Genomic DNA, 23,744 nt, shown 5'->3' on the forward strand with positions numbered 1-23,744 from the left:
CCAACTACGTTACTTTTAATGAGCATAAGCCGCACAGTGCATGAATTGTTTTTGTGTGTGTGTCTTGTACAGTGCAGAGCACAATATCAATGTACAACTAATAGAGCAGGCTCACAAATACTGATAAACCTCCCTGAGTTCGGTTTTTTTTGTCTAAGGGGGGAGGGTGTAATGGGGAGACACTCTCCTCCTGTGCTCTATCCCAGCTTTAGTAATGACTTGTCAAGTGACCTTGGGTAAATCCATTAAGCCTCTGCTTACCCACCTACAAAATAGGAATAATTAGACTTGCTTACTTCACCAGAATGCTTGCAGCTTAATGTTTGTAAAATATCTTGCAGTCATTTGGTGAAGGTCCTGTATAAGCTCATGGCAGTACTGAGGAGAAAGGGTGGCCTTGTGGTAAAAACACTGGACTGGGACTTGGAAAATCTGGGTTCTAATCCCAGTTTAGCCACAGACTCCCTGTATTCAAATCTCTTGAATTTTCTGTGCCACACATTCTCCATTGTAATTCCCGTTCTGTGTTGAGGCTACATCTGCTAATGTTTGAGAGGTAATTGAATGCCAAGATGATGAGTGCCATAGAGAAGCCCATCAATAAATAAACATTTAGTCATTATTATGTACCACAGCATTCAATCAATTTTAATGCATTTACAGCAGTATATGTAATTTTCTTATTCATATGGATTGCAATTTGGTCTTCATGTTGTGTTTTTTTAAACTAGTCAAAAGAGCACATTATGTGCTGATAAAATTGCAGTTTTGGTTTTGATTTCAGTTACTTCCAGAAAGGTTCCTCTTCACTGAGAGGTGGGTTTCTCGCTAACACAGAAGAAGTTTATCTCCTTGGCTGAGATAAGAGTGGAATTATTAGCATCTCCCCCACTCCTTCCCCTTTTGACTCTGGAGGTGATTTTTTCCCTCCAATATTAGTCTAATTAGTTTGCTTACATTTTAATTGGGTACTCCAGATCCTTGATGGAATAGTGGTTCTCAAACTTTTGTACTGGTGACCTCTTTCACATAGCAAGCCTCTGAGTGGGACCCCCATTATAAATTAAAAACACTTTTTAAAAATTTATTTAACACCATTATAAATGCTGGAGGCAAAGCAGAGCTTGGGGTGGAAGCTTATAGCTCATGACCCCCCATGTAATAACCTCGTGACCCCTTGTGGGGTCCCAACCCCCATTTTGTGAACCCTTGGAATACTGGATGCCTTGTTTTAAAAACCCAGTTTAATATTGTTTTATATAAATAATTCCCCTACCCTCTGCCCAAGTATATTTTTAGGGCAAAATTATATTTTGTTCTCCTATTTAATTACATGATTTTGGGGGAACCAGCAGACATTAGGGAACTGCCAGCTGTGAATGATACCTGGACTAATAGGTATCTGTATCCAGCAGACAGAAGGTGCTGGTGGTGAAAGCAGATTGCTCATAATGAATTAGATGTCAGATCGAATGATCAAAAAGGAATAGTTAACAAAACACAGGGCTGACTCATACCACAGCAGGAGACAGCTGAGGATAAAAATGATACACCCATGGGTGCGCATATTATCGCAGTATGTGTTGTCAGGAAACGACAAATCTTACCCTGGAAAAGTGTATTAAAAATAAACACTGCATTAGTTGCAAGACCTTCAGGTATTTTTCCAATTACTGTATCAGTGGGCTTCTGTTTCCATTTAATTATGGCTCCCAGCAACTATGCCCAGACCCTTGTGTCTGTCATCATTCCATTTATTTGTGGCGCCTGGATGCTAGTCTTTGTAAATGGCGTGGTCGCAATAGGCCCAGATGCATGAGTTAGGCTGAGTGGCTGTGCTACCTATTACTTGACCCAGCTTTTCAGGGAGCAGCTGTAAAAGGATATTGAACACTCATCAAGGAAGAGAGAAGAGGCAATTTTTAAGCTATAAAGAGAGGAGAGAGAGAGGAGACTTCATTTCAAACCACAATGCGTCCTTTAGCTAGATCAGCATGCAGGATCAGTAGTTATGTGTGTTGCCCATCTGTAATAGAGAACAATGCTACAAAACAATAAAAATGATGGGAGAGAAGGCGAGGACTGTGATTATGTCTGTAAGCTAGGAGTACATCACAGTGCAGCCAAAGAGCCTTAACGGCCGCTCACCCACACACTCTGTCTCTCACTGCAGTGTCGGGACCAACCTGATCAGGTTGGGTTCATCCTTAGTGAACTTAGACAGTTTTTATTCCACAATCACAGATGATGCAAGGACCAGCTAACGTGAGGCTGGCTTGTATTTGATTTCAAACATCAATCCTTTCTGGGACGCAACATAAGCATGGCCATTGCTCCCCTTGGCAATTTTCCAGTGCATCCCTTGGTATTGCAGAGTTTGGGCAACCCCAGTTGTGTAAAACCATAGATAGGGTTGTTCATCCCTTCTGTGTTTCATCAGTGGCCACACACAGTGTTGTGGTAAGTAGCAGGGTGCAAACAGTTATAATAAACTGTATTTAACTGTCTCCTTTGATTACTGCATTCGCCTGTTGGAGGAGTTGTGGAAAAGACCCTGGCATCAGACGGTTCGGAGTTCTACAAGCACTGGAGGGAAGAAGCCATAAATGCTTGAAATTGAACTCAAAGGACCTCAGTAATCAAGAAGGAATCTTGGCCCTGCTTGGCTATTGTTTTGCTTGGGCGGAGGCATTTATTTTTTGTTTCTTTAAAAAAAAATGTTTGTGAAAAGGACATTGTCAGGTTCGGTAAGACTAAAATTTGGTCTCTTGTGGACTGCAATTTCTTGTATTCCCTCTGGTTTTTCACATGGACTGTTATCGCTCTCTGACCAAACAAAATTATGGTACAAAATAGATACTATTTAAGACACGTAGGTGGAAAAGGGACTAAGATTATAAGTGAGTGATATTCTGAGATTTAGGGACTCAGTGCTTGGCAACACAAGAGGGGAAGAAAAGACTGATGCATTCTAGGGCACAATCTATCAGGGAATTAATTGTAAGTCAGGGAAGGTAATGGTCATTCTTTACAAGGTTCTTTCAAAGCCCATTTGGAGCACTGTGTGCTGGTCTGAGCACTGATTATTCTTTGGAATGCAGTAGCATCGGGTGGCCCCTACTGAAATTGGGGCCCCACTGTGCTAGGCACTATACAAACAGGATGGGGAACACAGTCCTTGCACCAATGAGCTTACAGTCTAAATAAACAAAGGGTGGGAGGAGAAACAGTCACCCAGGGAAGTGAAATGACTTCCCCAAAGTCATACAGCAAACGGACGATGGAGCCAGGGATAGAACCTATTAGTTCAGTCCAGTGGTCTGTCCACTAGACCATGCCTCGTACCCTGACATTCATTCTGCCTTTGGAGAAGGTGCAGATTGGGGAAACAAGGATTATTTAAGGTCTGGAAAGGAGGGTCTCTTATTCAGTGTTGTGAAAAGTTGACCTCATCACAAAGTTTAATTAGTTTAAGGGAATTGTTGTGACTTTATCATGAGTCTTGCAATATTTGGTGTTTTTCTTATAGCCCCAGCTCCTGGAATCATGAAAATACGTGAGAATTTCAGATTTCATTTATAAATAAATAGTTGGTTTCTAGCCTTTATGGTTGTGGAGAAAAGTTTGAAAATGTGGGCTGAGTGCACACTAAAACCTCAGTAACCAAAAGGCAAACAAAAATAACCCTAAATTTTTTATTGCTATTATTTTAAATAATGCTTTGTTGGGGGCCTGACTCATGCTCGGGATTGGCAATACTGCCAAGGTTCAGGAAGAGACCATTCTGGATTCCAGGAAGATTGTACTACATGTGATCGTGACATTGGGAGAGATTGTGAGACACTGTGAAATCCAGCAGCAACCTTTGGAAAAATGTCCCCTTCTTTGCACAAGCAGCCTCCACCATAAGCACAGTGCTCTATGTCTGGAAGAGACAGTGAATGGATGGAGGGCAGTTGGCTTACGCTTATCATGGCAGATAGTGATGGGAAGAGGAGGAATACTGTGCAAAGTGTTTGGAACACTGAATTCACCATTGACTAAGGACATTCAACTGGTAATAATCAAATTGGTGTGAAGTTACTGTGGGAGTTGTGCTTGATTCCGTGGGGGGTCCCAGGGCACACAGGTTACAGTGGCATCAAGGAATGTTTTCTGTCCTTTTGGCTGGCCACCGGGATATTTTCCCTGTAGCTTCTGGATGAATTGGCCAAAAATCCTTCATCCTTCTCCTCCCCCCCCCCCCACCCCCCCCCCCCCACACCCCCTGAGACAGCACTTGTAAACAGGAAGGAATCAGTGTCTGATTGGTGATAGGATATTTCAGAGCTGTCTAAGCCACTAGTGACTGATGGTTGCTACCATCTTGTTGTTCAGTGGACTCTGAAGGATGCGTTTGATCTCAGTGCAGTTCCCAATGGACAGGTGCTCATATCACACACACTACTCCACATTGGAGTCCAATTAGCATTCTTCCTGCTAGCCTAATCAAAACAACAAAAAATCAGGAATAGAATTCATCATGCAGTATAAGTTCCTACTTTGCCTTACTAGGGTTAGGATTGAGTGTGTTGGCAAGTCAGTCTGGGGAAGTTTGCCCCAGTGCTCCCTATGCTGTTCTTGTTCTGTGGGTAAATAGATGCCTTCATTCTCCAGGGCTGTCGCTCTGGCACCTTCTACCAGCATTAAATTCACACAGAATTTTAAAAAATCCCAGCAGTTGCTGTGATGCACTCTTCAGTAAAAGTGAAGCAAAGGATCAAAACTTCCGGTCACCGAACTGGAGACAAACCTTATGGAGTTACAGAATCCGCTTGGTTATTGTTCTCAGAGAATAGACTGTGTCATCATTATTTTGGACACTTGGTTTTATCAAGTATAATACTGTCAATCTTTGCATTGTACGTTACGTAAGTTCAAACCAAAACCCCTCAGCTCTCATGAAAAGCAAGCCTGTGTAAATGTCACAGTCATGCATGAAGAAACTTCATTGTAAAACAAAACCATGTCAGCCTGTTATAAATGTCTAATTTATTTAGATGTGATTGAGGGTTACATCTGTAAACCATAATCAATGGTAAACAAGTTAAAACTTTATAATCTATTTTAAAAAGCTAGAACAATGTCTTGGACTCCTATTATTAATATGCAGCTTACGCTTTTCTTACTGTTCTCTGCCGCACAATAGCTTTGCTAGAAGTAGCAAATTATACTTAAAAAAACAAACAAAAACAAACAAAAAAAACAACAACCCTCAAATGAAGCCAAACATTAAGAAATCTGTTCCTTCATTGGCAGTTTCACTGTAAACTGTTCTATGGATCTACAGCTTTTAGAGTCAAAATGTGGTACATTTTTACCCTGAAAGCAAAGCATGATGAATAGGATTGATTTGTTTAGGATCATCCTATCATCAATCTCTCTCATGAGTCACTTTGAAATATAAATGGCAAACACAATAATATCATGTATACATCTACAGAGCGTAGATTGCCAAGTCATCTGCATGCACAACGTACTGCTGGAAGCTTCCATTAAGCAAATTAGTTATGTAAATTGAATGACCTAAAATAGATCTTCGTGGAAGTCTTTTTGATAGATAACAAGCCATGTTAAAGTCGATGCTGCAGACCGAGATCTTCATGATCCTAGAAGACTGGAATTGGTATAACAAGCGAGTTCTGCACACTGTCCGTTTAAATTCACTTTGAAGGAATGAAGAACAAGCAAGTTCTGCTGGTAAAGTTCTTTTGGGCATTGGGAGATACGGGTTCTATTTCAGGCCTGCCACAGACTTCCTGTGTGATCATGAGCAAGTCACTTCACCCTGCTGTGCCTCAGTTCCCCATCTGTAAAATGGGGCTAATTAATGTGTCTCTACCTGATACAAATGTTGTGATGCTTAATACCTTATCTGAGGTGCTTTGAGATCCTGGGTTTGGATGTGCTCTGAAAGCACAACACATTTTACACTGATAACCAGCTAAAGCATTTTGATCTGAATAAGAAGGAGGTTATAGACCAGCCTCTAAAGAAGGGGCCTCTAGTTCAAAAAATTTTACTGAGGAGGTTAGGATTTTTCCAAATCTCCCCATGCAGTGCTATTACGTGTTGTATTGTCGAGATGCAAATGAGAGGGTGTTATACAGCCTCATTTTACAGGGTTCCTATTCCTTTATGCCACTGGAACCCCTAGTTACACACCAACGCTATGTCATGTAATGACAATGGAGTTGCATGGTTATTTCTACCTCCAGATCTAGGCTGCTATGCAGCGATCACAAGAACTGAAAATGGCTGAGATCTGACTGTCTCATATCTAACCCCATCTCTGAGAGTCAAGCATTTTGAGTGTTAAGGAAAGAAGAGGGATGAGGAAAGAAGAAAAGAAAGCAAGAGATTCAGTGTGATTAGGATTGTGATTATGTTGAATACTTGTTATATTCGATGGTGCAGAACTAGATAATGAGGCCGGAAAGTACCTATGCTGAACGGCACTTGTTGGGGGTGAAATTACCAGTTAGTAGGCAGGATTTGTTCTCTGTTGGTGCCCTTTTGGAGTAAGTATGCCGTAGTAGGCCTGCTTTTCCTTGCCTTACAGACGCTGGACACTCAGTATTGTTTGCCTGCAAAACTTCCCCACTGCTTGGGATTTGGGCTGCATTTATTAGGCCTTAAAAAGGAGCAGAAAAACCCCAGGAGGATTCCTGTGTCTAGTATCCTTAGGCTGGGGGGGGTCTTTCACAGTCATTAAGGGCAGCAAGCAAAATAATGGTAATTTGGACATGAGCTACTTCTGCAGGCTCTGTGGCCTTCCAGCCTCCATCCTAGGGAAGATCAGCAGCTGATATACATTGCTGGCTAACAATCCAAGCTACCTAATCTCTGCTGGTCCTCAATACATCCTTGCTACCTTCTCTGGGTAGGGTGTATTCTGTGGAGAGAGGTGCTTCGTGGACTGTGAGGGGAGGGCGTTCATTCTGTTCCACTGATCCAGGAGAGCAATCCCTGTGACTATCCAGGTAGGATTTTAAACAAACTCTGAACTTCTGGGAGCAGAGGCTAGAGGCCCATCCTGAAATTCATCAGCAGAATAAATCGCTTTCGAAGACATGAGAGCCTTTGGCCTTATTTGCCTTCAAAGAGTGAGGAGAAGTGCCTGTTTTTTGAGCAACTGCAGTGAAGACACATCACTGTCTTCTTCTCCTGCTTGTACGTCATTACCCACCTCCCCAGCTCTGGACTGCAGAATCAGGTTGTGAACAAGACTGGCCTGCTGGTTAGTATAGCAGTGACAGACATAGAATCTGTACCATTAAGTATAGGGCACCCTAATCAAGTCTCCCCCCATGATTCATAATGCTGATTATTTGATTTCACAGAGTCAACCAAAAAGGCAGCCCTCACCTTCAGAACATGTCTACAACTAGAAAATAATTTGGGCAGGTGCATTGTGCTTTAATTAAAAAGAAAAGGAGTACTTGTGGCACCTTAGAGACTAACCAATTTATTTGAGCATGAGCTTTCGTGAGCTACAGCTCACTTCATCGGATGCATACTGTGGAAACTGCAGAAGACATTATATGCACAGAGACCATAAAACAATACCTCCTCCCACCCCACTCTCCTGCTGGTAATAGCTTATCTAAAGTGATCATCAAGTTGGGCCATTTCCAGCACACATCCAGGTTTTCTCACCCTCCGCCCCCCCCCCCCCCCCACAAACTCACTCTCCTGCTGGTAATAGCCCATCCAAAGTGACCACTCTCTTTAAAATGTGTATGATAATCAAGGTGGGCCATTTCCAGCACAAATCCAGGTTTTCTCACCCCCCCACCCCCCACCCTTTTTTTTTTTTGCGAATACAGACTAACACGGCTGTTACTCTGAAACGTGTGCTTTAATTGTCCGTATTTGTAGCTTTCCCATATGTTCTTGGTCTTGGACTCTTACAATCATAGGGTTGTTATATCTGTCTGCTGCCTATATACATTGCTGCAATGAGAATCTATCCATTTAGTAGCTAACTTTCAAGATTTTTGGATTACTCTGATATTCAGTAAAAGCGGCAAAGATTCCTGTGGCACCTTATAGACTAACAGACGTATTGGAGCATAAGCTTTCGTGGGTGAATACTCACTTGGTGCATTCGACGAAGTGGGTATTCACCCACGAAAGCTTATGCTCCAATACGTCTGTTAGTCTATAAGGTGCCACAGGACTCTGCTGCTTTTACAGATCCAGACTAACACGGCTACCCCTCTGATACTCTGATATTCAGGAAGTTCTGAGCTCTAATCCTGGCTCTGACACTGACTCTCTCTTTGGTCTTGGACAAATCACTTAACTTCTCTGTGTCTCAGTTTCCCCATGTGATGATAATGACCTCATAGTTGGATTGTGGATTAGTTAATGTTTAAACAGTTTTGAAAATAAAAAACTGTACGTAAAAGCTATATTATCATTCCGTTTTATAGGACATGATACAGCCTTTAATTTAAATACACTAACTCTTAATCCTGTTAAAATGAGACAAACATGGAAAATTCACTTCTCAATGTTTCTATGGCCACCATTTTAAAAAATGTCAGAGTTTGCATCTTCATGCAGTTGGACAAAGACAATATCTATGTACTTCATAACACTTTAGTTAAACTTACTAAAACTGTGCCCTCGAGCTGTGAACAGATGTACAGAATATTAAAAGAAAATCATATAAACTGGACCAAAAACCTACAAATGGCACCCCAACAGTTTCCACACCCTTTTACAATCACTCACCCCACTGCAACCGGGGAAGAATCCAGGGCAACTGATAATCCTGGGAATTTTCAGGTAACACTGCAAACTCTGGGCTCTAGTAAGTCAAGGAGGGGGAAATTAAAGGGTAATGTGTCATCTTTAACTTTGAATTTTGTGATTTAACAGCCTGCGTTCATCTGTACTGACAAACTGTGACACTGCTGCTCTTTGACACATGGTGGGAGGCAGCTGTTCCCATAGAACCAGTGATTGTAGTAACTTGTCCAAAGAGAGCTTCTGCAGGACTGTAAAGTTCTGGCCTGCAGAACTTGTAGGATCATAAGTTACTTTGTAAGCCGAGAGCCTCTCAACTCGGCCAGAGATGCCAGGTTCTGGGTTAAGAGAAATTAGCATCTTCTTTCACCAAGGAGATTGCTCATATCCGAGAGAGCCTCATAGGCCACCACTGAGATCGGGACTGGAAAACTGTGCACCATCCTCCCAAGAACTCTGCCTCTTCATAAATTCAAGTAGAAATCATGACTGAGTGCCACCAATGCTTCCATCACTTTTGACTCTGACCTCTTCCCTTACTGGATGGTAGAAGAAAGTAGAGAGAACCTGGAGCCTTTCCTAATGGAGACCTTCAACATCTTCTGTAATGTGGGGAATCTGCCACCCAACCTCACACCTGCAATAATCCATCCTGTACTAGAGAAATGGTCACTCAGTACTAGAGATGTCAGGAACCGTTAACGGTTGTCTCACCCTCCCTTTTGTAAGCAAGCTGGAAGGGGAGAATGTTACCTATCAGATGGCAATAACCTGGATCCCTCTTACCCCGGCTTCAGGCCAGGGTGTGGTATGCTTACAATTTGGAGAAATGGATGTATTGTGAGGTTCAGTGACTTGCTCAAGGTTCCACAGAAAGTAAGTGGCAGAGCTGGGAATAGAACCCCGATTTCAGTGCTTCCTTTTCCAGTCTGCATGAGTCAGAGTGACCATCCCAACTAAAGTGGAGAGGCAGTGCAAAGGAAAAAGGCACAGAAAAGAAAAAGCGTACCTGCCAAAAGGTTTGCTTCTGATTGATTCCCCCACTGATACAAAAAAGATGTAATGCACCTGTCCTGCTTATCCTCCATTATTATTCAAGAAGCCACAGTAAACATTCAGTTCCAGGTAGTCTAAGGCTCTTCACGCTATTGGTTTCTAATGCAAATAATTACCATAATTCTGCTGAATTGCAGCATGCGAGAAAAACATAAGAGCTTGATCCAACTAGCCCTGACTTGGTTAACTCCAGTGAGACCACTTGCCTAAATAAATGTTTGCAAGAATGGACCCCAGGCAGTTAATTAGTAGGGAGGCATACTTTTTCATATGGGGAGGGGACAGAAAATCCGAAAGCCCGTCTTTGAGTGTAACTCTTTGTTTACAGACCTTTATTTTGTGTTGTGAAGGTCTCATGATAAACGAGGTTAGGTTAGCCCAATATTTAAATGACATTCATTGAAATTACTCATTCCATAATGGTTATTGTGAGGTCATGTGCTGTGTCCCATGTTTGCGCTGCCGTGCCAAGCGATTTATTTTCATAGAAGCCTTTAAGTAACTGGCATTCTTGCTAATCATGGTGCATCTGCTTCTCTGGGTTCCCTGTTTCGAGTAATTTAATGCTATTATTTTAGCTGGAAGGGCTCTGTGTCACCATCTGTCCTGGAAAGCTATTGATGGGGCTGTATGGAACATGGAGTGTCATCAGCAGAAGAGAGAGAGTTCTAAAGGGATGACTGGATTTCCTGTTGTAATACAATATAAGAGGGCTTACTGTGATTATGGCTTAGATGAACTTGTATCTGAAGGTTGTTAGCTGCTATTTGAATTTGCTGGGGACATTTCCCCAGATGTGTATGGAGAGATGTAATGTTGTTAGCAGTTAGTTCCAGGTAGTAATCACAAAGATAAACCATTAAAAGGTTGAAGTTGGTAAGGATACAAGTCCTGTGAAATTAGTATTTAAAGAGCCCCCAACCTCAAATGCCTGCACATCTGCAGACCCCAGCAACCTAACGTTCATCAGCAAAGGCTTGCCAGATGCTGCTCAAGCCAAACATTTTCCTAATCAGTGATTATTTTTTAATTGTTGTTTACAGACTTGTTCCGCGTAATAAACATCTCTTCAGAATATGGAAAGGAGTCACAACAGATATGAAAAGGCTACACAGTTGAAAAGCAAGTTGCTCTTTCATTATCAAAGCCAGGGATGCCATATAACTTGTAAACTTGTAAATTGAGCACAGGTATATGGTATCTTCTTAGCTGTGTCAGAGCAGAGCTGATGCCTTTACTTTAGTCATGAGATGAATTCACTTATTGTTCAAGTGACTGGTTTATAATCAAGTTAGGGAATTGCACTGTTCTCAGTCTAACCGGATCTGTCCTTGCCAAACCATTGTGGTTTCATAGGTTTTCCCTATAGTCTAATGGAAAGAATAGGAGCTTTTGACAGCATACTGCTAAAGGACTTCAGTTACAGTTTTGTTTTATTTTGTTTTTGTGATGGTTCTGTCCTTATAATGTGCCTGACTGGATGGTGCACAGTAACTTATGTTTTGAATTTTTAGTACCCATTGGACCAACCCAGAATCCTGGCTCCAAACTCCTCTGAAAGTTCAGTTCCAGATCTCAGTTCTGTGGTTCAGGCCCAGCTTTAATTTGATTGAGCAAAATGAAGCTTCTCTACATTTTTAATATAAATTTAATAGAAAAATGTACGTACTGCATATCAACGCAGCTTGTGCAAATAACCTACACGCAGGAAGAACAGATATGCACTACCCAAACTCTCATCCAGCTGCAAAGCCCACACAGAGAAGCTAGGTGGAAGGGCTGGTGTGTCTGAAAGCTCCTCCACCCAGTATGCTTGGGTGTGAATTAGGCAGTCACTTTAGAGCTGTTAGTCCAGACTCTGGGCTATAGTAGCTGGCTGTGGTGCTCTACAAGCCCCGCTACCCAGGTGTTTTGGCTGTTGGCTCTGTGCAGCTTATGGATTCACTGGCCAAAGCTCTTGTTTACCACCAACCCTTCTCCATGGTGCCATAAAGGGGATCACAACAAGGAATACTCTGTGGCATGCATGTGTCACGGGGCATAGCATGTCTGTATCCTTCCATGGCCCGCCATCTTCCATACAATATTTCCATTGCACACCTATGCCAGAGGTAGCAAGGTTGACCTGTAAAATAGTAAATCCTGATCTGTGCACAGTTACACAGTTTCCAGCTAGATTTACAGTGGTCACCCATAAACTGTTTTAATGACTCCACATAAAACACACAGTCACAGCTGACAGGAGTCTTTTCCTCTGGGATAATGTTTGTAAGGAGAAAACATAACAAGTTCATGGAAACAGAAAAAGAATTGGAAATTATATAATATTATAACAATGCTTAGCTTTTCAGAACAAGTTGATCTCAAAATGTTTTACAAAGGAGGTCAGTATCATTAACCCCATTTTAAAGACAGATAACCTGAGGCACAGAGAGGGGCAGTGACTTAGTTGGGGTCACCCAGTAGATCAGTGAAAAGTGCCCCTGCTTGAGCTCAATACAGCCTAATGACCCCTGGATGTGGAGCCCAGCCTTCCTAAAGGCATTCTCCCCCATTTTCCAGGCAACAACTTACCCTGAGTACCTATGCAGCAAAAGAGAGAAACCCCTTTCACCCGTGACCAGGCTATGCCATGGCCTTATGCCACCTGTCCCATCACCCTTAAAAACCAGTCAGTTGCCTTGAAGAACTAAATGAGTTTACCTCATTGTTGACAGTCTTATAGACATAGGCTCCAACTCCAAGGGTGCTCTGGGGCTGGAGCACCCATGGGGAAAAAATGGTGTGTGCTCTCCCTCTCACCCCCTCAGCACCTCCCGCCTGCCAGCGGGCCCCACCAATCAGCACCTCCCCATGCCTCCAGCCCACCATGATCAGCTGTTTCATGGCATGCAGGAAGCTCGGGGAGGGGAGAGGAGTGAGGATGCAACGCGCTGGGGGAGGGGGTGGAACTGGACGGGAAGAGGTGGGATGGGGATGGAGCGAGGGCAGGAAGAGGCAGGGTGGGGTGGGGCCTTGGGGGAAGGAGTGGAGTTGAAGCGAGGTCTGGAGCAGAGCCAGGGGTCGAGCACCCTCCAGCACTTTGGAAAGTCAGCATGTGTGCTTACAGGTATTACCTATTGCAAGTACAGGGGAGCATAAGCAATCACAGTACAGATGCTCGTGCAACTATTTATTTGTCAATGACAAAACCAGATAGTATTACAGGGTCACCATTGTATCAACCATACAACACAAACCAGACAATTTTTTCTAACACCAAGTCAATTGTGACAAAGTAACTTAATTGCAAAGAAAAAGTAGAGGATTTTGGTCTTGGCTGTGTATTGTGATGATCGCGGTACCATTGGAGTCCGAAGCAGACGGGGATTGTTGTTCATTTTGGGTCTATTCTTGACAAACAGCCTGTCACTAATTAGCTGTTTCTGAATGTCAGAAGATGATTCTGATTTTCAGTGACGTGTGTATAAACCATCTTGGAGCTAACCTCACACCTGGTGTCACTGTAGAGTGAGTGACCCCAGGCATGGATCTGGCCCCACTATTTGTAAGCAACTTGTTGCTTGGTGGAGTAAGACTAGTGAAACTGGTCGCTGGGCAATCTCAAATGTAAGAGATTTCTTCCTGGCAGAGAATCAACAGTTTCTGAATCACAACATTTATAGATACTCAGCAGAAACATTTTCAGCTAAAGGCATGCAAATTACTTCTCAGGAATTGTTAATTTTGTCTGATAAGGGGGGAGAGGCCTGTTTTACAAGGTGCTGGTGAAGCATAGCAGATAGCAGGTTTTTAAGTGAAAGCTAAGGCTCTGTACACACTACAGCTTACATGGGTATAACTTATGTCACTCAGGGGTGTGAATAAGCCACCCCCGTGGGTGACATAAGTTACAGCAACATAAGCGTCGGTGTGGACAGTGCTATGCCGGCGGAAGAGCTTCTCCTGCTGACATGGAAACCACTGCTTGTGGGGGCTGGAATAATTACATCGATGGGAGAGCTCTCTCCCATTGGCTTAGAGCAGGGGCGGGCAAACTTTTTGGCCTGTGGGCCACATCGGGTTTCTGAAACTGTGTGGAGGGCTGGTTAGGGGAGGCTGTGCCTCCCCAAACAGCCAGGCATGGCCCAGTCCCCGCCCCCTATCCGACCCCCCTGTTTTTCGCCCCCTGACGGCCCCCCCCCCCGGGACTCCTGCCCCATCCAACCCCCCCTGTTCCCTGTTGGTCCCCTGGGACCCTGGCCCCATCAACCCCTCCCTGGCCCCTGACTGTCTCTGGACCCCCTGCCCCTGACTGCTCCCCGCCACCCCATCCAACCCCCCCCCGGGACCCCTGCCCCCATTCAACCCCCCTGTTCCCCACCCTCTGACTGCCCCGACCCCATCCACCCCCCCGAACTCCCCTGCCTGCTGTCCAACCCCCCCTGCTCCCTGACCCTTTACCGTGCTGCATGGAACACTGGTGGCTGGCGGTAGTACAGCCTCGCCACCCAGAGCACTAGGACAGGCAGCCACGCTGCCCGGCCAGAGCCAGCCACGCTGCCCAGAGCATTGCGCAGTGAGCTGAGGCTGCAGGGGAGGGGCCGAGGGCGAGCCTTCCGGGCCAGGAGCTGGGCAGGAGGGTCCCGTGGGCTTTATGTGGCCCGCGGGCCGTAGTTTGCCCACCTCTGGCTTAGAGCATCTGCATAGTAATGCTACAGTGGCACAGCTGCGCTGCTGTAAGCTCTGTAGTGTAGCCATGGCCTGAGTCTCCAGCCCTAATAGTTTTGGAGACAGCCTTGAAAACTTGGGAGAGACAAGGTGGGTGAGGTAATATCTTTTATGCATAGGGTGATCCTATGTCCCATTTTGCCTGTGACAGACCCCTTTTTCAGCTCTGTCCTGGCTGTCCCTACACTTTTGCCAAAACTGGGCATTTGTCACAGCTGCAGGGTAGAGTGGAGAACAGCGGCTGCTGCCCGGGGTCAGCTGAAGGCAGCGCTGCCCCCCCATCAGGCGAGCAGAGAAATTTTGCTGCTGGAGGGCAGCACTGCCTTCAGAGCTGACTTCCCCCCGGCCGGTGCAGAGCTCGGGTGGTCAGCCCCAGCCCCAGCTGCAGGCAGTACGGGGCTCAGCAGCTCAGTCCCAGCCCCAGCCGCAGGCAGTACAGGGCTCAGCAGCTCAGCCCCAGCCGCAGGCAGTACGGGGCTCAGCAGGTCAGCCCCAGCCCCAGCCACAGGCAGTACGGGGCTCAGCAGGTCAGCCCCAGCCCCAGCCGCAGGCAGTACAGGGCTCAGCAGGTCAGCCCCAGCCCCAGCCCCAGCCGCAGGCAGTACGGGGCTCAGCAGGTCAGCCCCAGCCCCAGCCGCAGGCAGTACGGGGAGGGCAGCTCTGGCGAGCCCTGCACATAGGGGTGAGGTGGGGCAGGGTGGCTTGGGTGAACCCTGGGCCGTCCCATTTTTACTTTCAGAAATATGGTCACCCTATTTATGGGACCAAATTCTGTTAGTGAGAGAGACAAGCTTTTGAGCCACAGAGAGCTCTTCTTCACCTACATTGAAAACATGAGCACAGTTCAACCGAGACATTGATTCCTGCCTGTATTTGCAGAGAGCCTGAAACAGGAGCTCTGGGAGGTGTGGGCTGCCCCATTCGCCTCAGTGGGCTAGCAACTCGGATGCTCAGTGATGGTATTTTAAATGTCACCATTGTTAGCTATTTCACTGCTGTTGGGAGGAGGAGGAGGAGGATCACAGATCTGCACAGTGTACTCTGAGTGGAGTCTCATTTCATTGATTGGTGTTTGGGAGAGGAGCACCATTCACACACACACCTGCCCCTTTCTGAGCCATGGAGCCACCATGTCAGACGGGAGGAGCAGAGGTTGGGTACATTTGAGATCCACCAAGGGGGAGTAAATATTTCAGAGCCCAGCAAGCCCCCTGCCAACCAGCCCTTTACCCAGCCTTCCAGGCAGTGAGGGACAAGTCTGTGCTGGTGGTGGGTGTGGAGCCAGATGGCTTTCTTCCTGGCTAACGGCGGCTGTAAGCATGAGGACTAGAAACATAACTCTCTTTAAATGCTCTGAGAGCTGGGGCCCTAGGTACATGCTAGTTGTGCCTGCTGTGCCTTAATCCAGCCTGCCCAAGGGTGATTCTGAACCGAGCAAGGGAGGAGCCCAGCAGAGCCTACGTGATCCTATTTTGAATATCTGTGCAATGGGCTGTGAGTGGCATGTCACTGTGGCTTGCCTAGTGGGTGGAGCTTGGGAGAATACAGCCACTTTTTCCCCCAGTTCAAGGCTTGCAGAAGTTCATGCAGTTTATATAGACAGTAAATACAACATGAGAAAGCAAAGCTCTTCTGCCATGATCACAACTGGGCCTGATTCCATCCTGTCTCAAACTTGCTACATGGTAGGCGGTTGTCACCTATAGACCTTTACTGCGGTACAACTTTCTGATCCATTCGATGGGAGTCTCATCTCAGTAAGAAATGCAGATGTTGGGCCTCCAAGGTTGTAACTTGGGCCAGCAAAGTGGTTGGCCCACTGGATAGCTCTCGTAAAGACTATAAGGGAAATGAGAAACTGTTAGCAGAAAGTCAAAAGTGGAGTTACTGTGCTCAGACTTAACTCAGTTATAGCCATGATATAAAGTGTATGGATTTACATGCTTTTGTCAAGAATAAAGCCTAGATTTCTTTCCCTCTCCACCTACCTGTCTTGGTATCAGCTATGGTTATAAAAACGGGCCACATAAGTCATCAGCATCCAAATCCAGTGCAAGTGTTGGTCTGCAAATCTACACACACAGTTATTGTTCTGTGTGTGTTATAATAAGCTTGATCCTGGGTGCTGATTTCAGTGAGAACTGAGGGGGCTTGCTGAGGCCATTTCATGTTTCAGCCCAGAGCAGGGAGCTGTTATCTGATTCTGAGTTCTTGGAGACTTTATCATCTCTAGTGGTAGGTCTCAAGGCAGCCAATGCAGGATTTTACATGGTGTGATTTGGCACTAAATATGTCATCCGTGTTTCTCCTGCTGCTTCAGATTTCATGTACTACCGCCATGTAATGAAACTCTAGAGCACCATAACTTCAGACCAGATGCTCTACTATTATTCTGTCTGACACATTCGCCATGCCTGCTGGGTTGCTGCCTTTTCTTAGACCTGAGATGTTATGAAATTACAAAATGTTCAGGTCATCAAGATTATTTAATGCTATTGTCATAAATATTTGGGCAGGACTTGGCCACTACTTACATAAGCACTGAAACACAGTAACTTGTTTAAAGAGGATGTGTGTTTAATGAACAGCCAGGTCAATGATCTCTCTATAAATTATTTTTACAAATGTGCTTCTCTAAACTGCATATCACAATTTACAAAAAAAAAACCCAAAACATTTTTATATTTTGATTTTTTTTTTTGTCTGTTATCTGGGGAGATTTAAAATGCTTCAAGAATTGGTTTGAAAGTAAATAGCTCTTCTTTGCTTGTTGTTGTGTCCTCAGACGCAGATTCTGATCTTCTGCATCTTATTAATCACTTTTTGTTAAACCATGTTTCCTTTCATGTTGTTTTTCTGCCAGAAAGAAAGGGTGAGTATTGTAGTATCTTTTACAGTCAGTTTGTACTACTAACTCCAACTGGTTAATTTCCAAAGTGCTATCCTTTCCAATGCACTTTAAAAAACAAAGAAAATGAGACAGGTGTTTTGAAATATCAAACTCCCTGCATTATCCTACCTGCTGCAGCATGTGTGCGAAGTTCACGAACATTTTGGGCATCTCTGTCTTTCTTTGCAGGCATTGAACTTAGGTTTTCTTATGGAAGGAATGCTGCCAGGGTTTGGGACAGTTCTCAACATAAGCCAGGATTTGGAAGCTGCCAGAGGGCACTGTGTGCGTTCTGGCAAATTTAATATATTTCTTCTCTAAATATCTTTAATCAGGGTGTAGTCTTCAGGCTGTTCTTAAAGAGTTCTCTTCCTGGATCATTAGAGGAAAATGCCACTAAATGCTACATTTTCTGCCTATATGTTGCATTGTGATGTTGCAGCTAATATTTATTGATTAGTCACTCTGATGTAACATTGCAAAAATACGTGTCAAAGCAGGCAAAACCCTATTGCTGCTACTTCTGGTAATGTAAAAGATTGTGTGGTGTGGTCTGATCAATTCAGATCTGAATCCAGACTTCAGCGTGTTTGAATACAGAGCTTTGATTCAGCCCATTATAGATCGGGGAGTTGCCTGTGACATTTGGGTTTGGATCTTGATTTAACTTCTTCACAGTTCCCAGGCTGTCCTGCACTAGGCTTTTGGCCTGAGCCGCTGTCTAATAGACCATACCTGCCTTCCCGCTTTGGTCAGTGGATAAATAAGATGACCCAGTAGGTCTCTTCCATTTATAATCTTTCTGATTCTGGGGGTAGCATGTGATAATCTTAGACCATTGGGTGGCTCTGCAGTGAGGAAGTTCTGCGCAGGGATGGTGTCCCTAGCCTCTGTTTGCCAGAAGCTGGGAATGAGCGACAAGGGATGGATCACTTGATGATTACCTGTTCTGTTCATTTCCTCTGAGGCACTTGGCACTGGCCACTGTTGGAAGACAGGCTACTGGGCTAGATGGATTTTTGGTCTGACCCAATAGGGCCATTCTTATGTTCTTATGTGTTGGTGGTTAGTGGCGGGTGTTGAATATCAGTCAGTTCATGTAGGGGAAATGCCATCTCTCATGTTAACATGCTTTGAGCATGTGGTATGTAAAATGTGTACAAGTAAAAACAGTGGTGTCTTTTCCTTTCAGAAAAAGAGCAGAGAAGAGACATGTGGAGAAGGCAGTGGAGTGGAGATCCTGGAGAATAGGCCATACACGGATGGTCCTGGTGGCATTGGGCAGTATACCCATAAAGTATACCATATTGGTATGCATATACCCAGTTGGTTTCGGTCTATCCTGCCAAAGGCAGCTTTAAGAGTTGAAGAGGAGTCATGGAATGCATATCCTTACACAAGGACAAGGTATTATTCCATGTAGCCCTCCCTAGATTTTGAAAGGAACTGAATGTCACTTTACTTGCCATGACTGAGTCACAATGACATCTCTTGTGTTTCCATGAACCTTTAGAGAAACATTGGCACCAACTCCTGAAATCCTTACTGAGTCCTCAGAGATTTGTGTGAGCAGGCTGTGTGAGAACTTCAGGATTTGGCCCACTGTCTAAAAGTCTAAGCCCAGTTGTGCACCAAAGTATGGAAAATCATTAATGTTTTACACAGAGTCTTGTGTGTCACACTGCATGTTTCACTAATTGTTGCAAATATCTGATAGTTAACTTAGATTATATTTAAATGTATGTGAAGATGGCAAGGTCAGCATGTCAAACATTGCCTAGTAAAAGTGAAATTGGATTTGCATCCCAACCCTGTTCTAAGTCGGAGAGTCGGAGAAGGGGGAGAGAGAGAGAGATTTAAGGATAGAACAAAAATAATAGATACTTTGGAGGTTTTCAGATATTAACATAGTGGGGGCTTTATTGTTGTTATTATTATTTATTATTAATTTATTTATTATTTATTTATTATTTTTAAAAAAAGAAATAACCCTACAACTAGTAGATTTTTTATCCCAAAAAGGGAAGCGAGCCAAAGACTCCATGGGGCCCCTAGGGACATTGCCATTCACTGTATTTAGAAGGCATTCAGATATTAGCGTGATGGGCACCAGTCACTTTTAGCCTAATATCAGAGATAGTCTGTGGTCTTGGAGTCTTAGTGTAGCAGAGCATTCCCATATAAGCCATATCCTCAGGCCATGCTCTAGCCTTAAGAACAAAATGTTAACAAAGCAGAATCATTGGCTCCTTTTTTGTACATGCAGATTGCATCTTAAAGCAAAACATGAGCGAGAAATGGCCTGGATTCGCAGCCGGTGTTTAGGTGTCTGTTATGAAAGCACTTCTCTCTACTCCATCAAATCTAATAGGCTTTAATCTAAGCTTCATTACTCTTCTCTTCCAGGTATACGTGTCCTTTTGTGGAGAAATTCTCTATTGATATTGAAACATTTTATAAAGCCGATCCAGGGGATCATGTCAATGTATTCAACCTTTCTCCTGCAGAAAAAAGACAGACAATTCTTGGTGAATATCACTTTTTCCCTCACTTTTTCTTCTATCCTGCCTATTGATTGCTACACAGAAGTTTTTATAGAATTTTTCTTAGGAGAAGAAGCATTGTCTAATGGTTACAAAAAAGAACTGGTAACTAGGAGATCTGTTCATGGCCCTGCTGCAGACCATGAGTGAAGCTAGGCAAATCACTTAATTTTTTCCATCTGTCTCAATTTTTCCAACTGTAAATGGGACTAATACTTCCCTGTCTCATTTGGATGCTGTGAGGACTAAGGCTTCTTAAAGGGCTTTGAGATACCAGATAGAAAGAGCTATCAAAGGGGAAAGTATTGCTATTTTAAAATAATTATATAATAATATATTTTCTTTGTATGGGAAAACATTGTTCCTATGTAAACTTTCAAAACACATGAAGGCTCTTCCCCCTTTCTCCCTAGTATCATCGCAGCACTGGCTAACATTTCAGCATTAAATTCCCATTTGCACCTTTTTTGGCAGATCAGTTTAATGAGCCTTACAAACGAAGGACTTTAATGTGAAGAAGGCAAAAGGGGGCATTTTGTGAAAAGGCCAAAAATGGCAAGTGTCATCCTGATTCCTGTCATTTGTATTTCCTACTGGCCAGTCCCTATGGCATAATCAGTAGATCCATTGTGTCGGAGTTGGTACTAATTATTATAGTTACACACCATTAAAGCATCACTTGCTTATGAAACTACTGAGACTCTCATGGATTGATTTGAGTTCTGCCTGGCCTTCTTTTAGGAACTGTGAGATTAGCAAGCACCGTATCCTAGTTCTGGAAAGAAGGACACCTAGTGGTTGCTGTACCTTTTTTCTTAGCCACTCCTGAAATGCTGCCTATCAGTGGGCACCTTAGTATCTAAGGTGCAATTTTACTGTGTTTAATTTCTGTAGGCTTGACATTTTTTTTTTTATTTTCAGCCTGGATTAGTGTGTTCTTGTCACTAAATGTCAAACCTTCCTGATCCGCCTTTGTGTACTAAATTGACTCTATTTAAGAATGATTTGAGTCATGTTCTTTCATACAGAACTTACTGAAAGGCCTGTCAATTCTGAGGGAATAACTGAGATATAACTGCTTCAGATGGAAGTTTAGATCCTCTAACAATGTTTTCCGATCTCAGGATTATTTACAGACTTTTTAAGATATATTCATTAGTTCAGCTACACTTGCTTTGTCCCCCTTATCACAAAAGTGTTCATTAAATAATCTTTAGACTTCAAAGGCAGAAAATTCAGATTACATATTGTGCATAGCACAACATCAGCAAATGAGAAGTAAACCAGTAACATCACTGTGATGTTCTGCAATGGTACCATATTCAGTGGCTAGTCTCTATTCTATGATGATATTAGAAAAGGACTGTTGTATTATAAGCTTCTAAATTTAGGCAGAGCTACAGCATTGTGGTGGCATGAGAGGAGCTGAAGGGTGAAATATAAAAAAACCCTCTTCTTACAGCTGAAAAGATGTAACAGACCGATCTGCCAAAATACCCTGGATTTACAAAATCTTTGGGCAAAAATATCCATTTGCTAAGACTGTGCATGTGAGTTCTCCTGGCATTGTCAACATCACTGTCTAGCAGAATTGTATAAACAGTTTAAATATAAGTTGTTTAAGGGAAAATACAAAGGAGCTAAATTGCTTTAATGTTTCTGATAGACACCAAAGCGATTTTTAAGTGTTGTTTTATAGTTATGCAGAAAGGGAAAACTTTTAAAAAAAACTATTTGTGTTTTCTGCCTTTAGATCCTATTGATATTGTTAAAGATCCTATCCCACCACATGAATACAAATCAGAAGAGGATCCAAAAGTTTATAAATCTGTGAAGACTAAAAGAGGGCCATTGCCAGAGGACTGGATTGAGGGGTACAAGAACAACCCTGGGAAATATCCAATCATGTGTGCATATAAACTGTGCAAAGTGGAGTTCAGATACTGGGGGATGCAGTCCAAAATCGAGAGGTTTATCCATGACGTTGGTGAGTAATTGTAGTCTTGTACTTGCTGTCAAAATTTTAACATTGTTTTTAGCATTTCTGAGTCAGAGAGCAGCAGCATGTTACGTAAACAGTATGTGCCCAGTTTTCATGTGCGGATGCCTTAAGAGGTCACTGGGCTACTCAGATTAATACTTGGTACAGAATCCTGTGCATATAACACAAGAGATGCCCAAAAAGAGATTCTCATGTTTGATTTTGACAGCGCCATGCAGGATGGCTGTGGGACTGACCAGAGTAGTCAGCATCATTCCCATTGTTTGCAGTCAGACTGTGTGGGGACCCTAACCATGTTTGGTCATAGCTGTATCCTGGAAAATGTTGGACAGGGCCTTAATCCTCTGAAAAAGGATTCTTCTGTCACAAATCTAACTAACACTTTCAAAGGTCTGTTGGCTTTCCTTATAAAGGGCCAAATCCTCAGCTGCCTCCCAAACCCAAGTAAATGAGCCTCGCAGAGGGCCCTGCCACAGGGCTCAGTGGAGGGAGGTGGGGAGTCTGCACCCTGCCCCACATTTTCAGAGCCGCTCTCTCTCTGGCCTCCCTGCTTCCCTTCTGAGTGGGAGGAGGTTGGCCAGTGCCTCTCCACAGTCACAAATCTCTCAGCCCTCCATGATGCACTACTGAAGGCTCTCCGTCCTCTTGTGATTATAATTAAATATGGATCAGTGGCAATTGTCAGGTACAGTAGAGGTACCACACTGATTAGCATGTGCATTCTTAGATCAGTGCTTCTAAAGGAGGCCAACTAGTGTTTATGTCAGAGGACTAGCTAACTGGATGCTGTACACAGCAGGACAAGGGCAGCAGTGTTGGTAATAATTTGCGCTTTGGCTTTGCAAAAAATCTGTAACATAATTGAGACAGTTTTTGCGCCACGCCACAATAGGCAGGATGTACAACTGGTCTGAAAAGAGATGAAATGGTTCCTTAAAACAGTGAAATCTGCCAAGTGTCCTTCCCAAGAATCCAGGCTATCGGGGGGCCCTACTACATAGGGGGCCTAGAAGGTTGCTTGCTCAGAACATGCACATTCAATGATCTAGAAATGTTGTACTGATTAGATGCATTATCATTAAGTACAGAGCGATGGCACTGATGCGTGTTAAATAAGGCCATTGGTCATCAATTGCCGTGCTAACTGAATGGCCAGTGCAGCCCCATAATTTCTTCTTTCTAGTAGGGATCCTGTGGTTTTACTGATATTTCTAGTCACTGTAGGGTCTCAAATGCCAAGTTTTAGCACTTTGACAATGAATTGTGAACGCATTGGTACTGGTTAACACTGCTTTCTAACCTCTCATCTGCATTAGAAAATTGCAAAGCTAATGCAAAAAAATCAAACAAGCCCCCCTCTACCTGCGACTGAGTCATTCCAGTTGTATCTCATCTGTAGGTACACTTTCAGATGGGTCATTTTCCCTCCTTGCTTTCAACTGCTCTAGTTTCGGAGACAATTATTGGGACATGCACTATAGGGAGTAGGTGGAATAAGGTAATCCATTTGGAAAATACATCTCTAACTTTTTCTTCCAACAGCCGATCTCAAATTTTAGACCCCTTCATTAGTTTGTCTCTATAGAGGAGGAGGCACTTCTGTTTGTGCTAGATGAAGTGAAGAGAAGACCTTTAAAGGTTTGGAGATTTGGTTCAGTTTGGGTGAACACCCTGTAGTTTGTTTGCTTATCCAAAACTTTGAGTCTGCAAAATCATGCTTTGTGAAAACAGGCTTTCTTGCAGTAGT

The 23,744-nt window shown here is 43.7% G+C and overlaps 1 protein-coding gene across 3 annotated transcripts in view; it reads left to right on the forward strand.

The window, feature by feature from the left end:
* The window catches only part of PITPNM2 (phosphatidylinositol transfer protein membrane associated 2), a 217,989-nt gene that overhangs the window by 124,631 nt on the left and 69,614 nt on the right, over positions 1 to 23,744 (forward strand). For 2 of the 3 annotated variants that reach the window (XM_077834847.1, XM_077834848.1), the window contains exons 1-3: positions 18,521 to 18,859; positions 19,859 to 19,980; positions 21,749 to 21,982. In XM_077834847.1, coding sequence (XP_077690973.1) covers positions 18,561 to 18,859; positions 19,859 to 19,980; positions 21,749 to 21,982 — 655 coding nt within the window. In that variant the 5' untranslated portion in view covers positions 18,521 to 18,560. Of the gene's footprint in view, positions 1 to 18,520; positions 18,860 to 19,858; positions 19,981 to 21,748; positions 21,983 to 23,744 lie in introns of those variants that run through there. The other variant, XM_077834846.1, reaches the window with a different exon arrangement.

The sequence above is a fragment of the Eretmochelys imbricata genome, chromosome 15, assembly GCF_965152235.1.
Source record: "Eretmochelys imbricata isolate rEreImb1 chromosome 15, rEreImb1.hap1, whole genome shotgun sequence".
NCBI lineage: Eukaryota > Metazoa > Chordata > Testudines > Cheloniidae > Eretmochelys > Eretmochelys imbricata.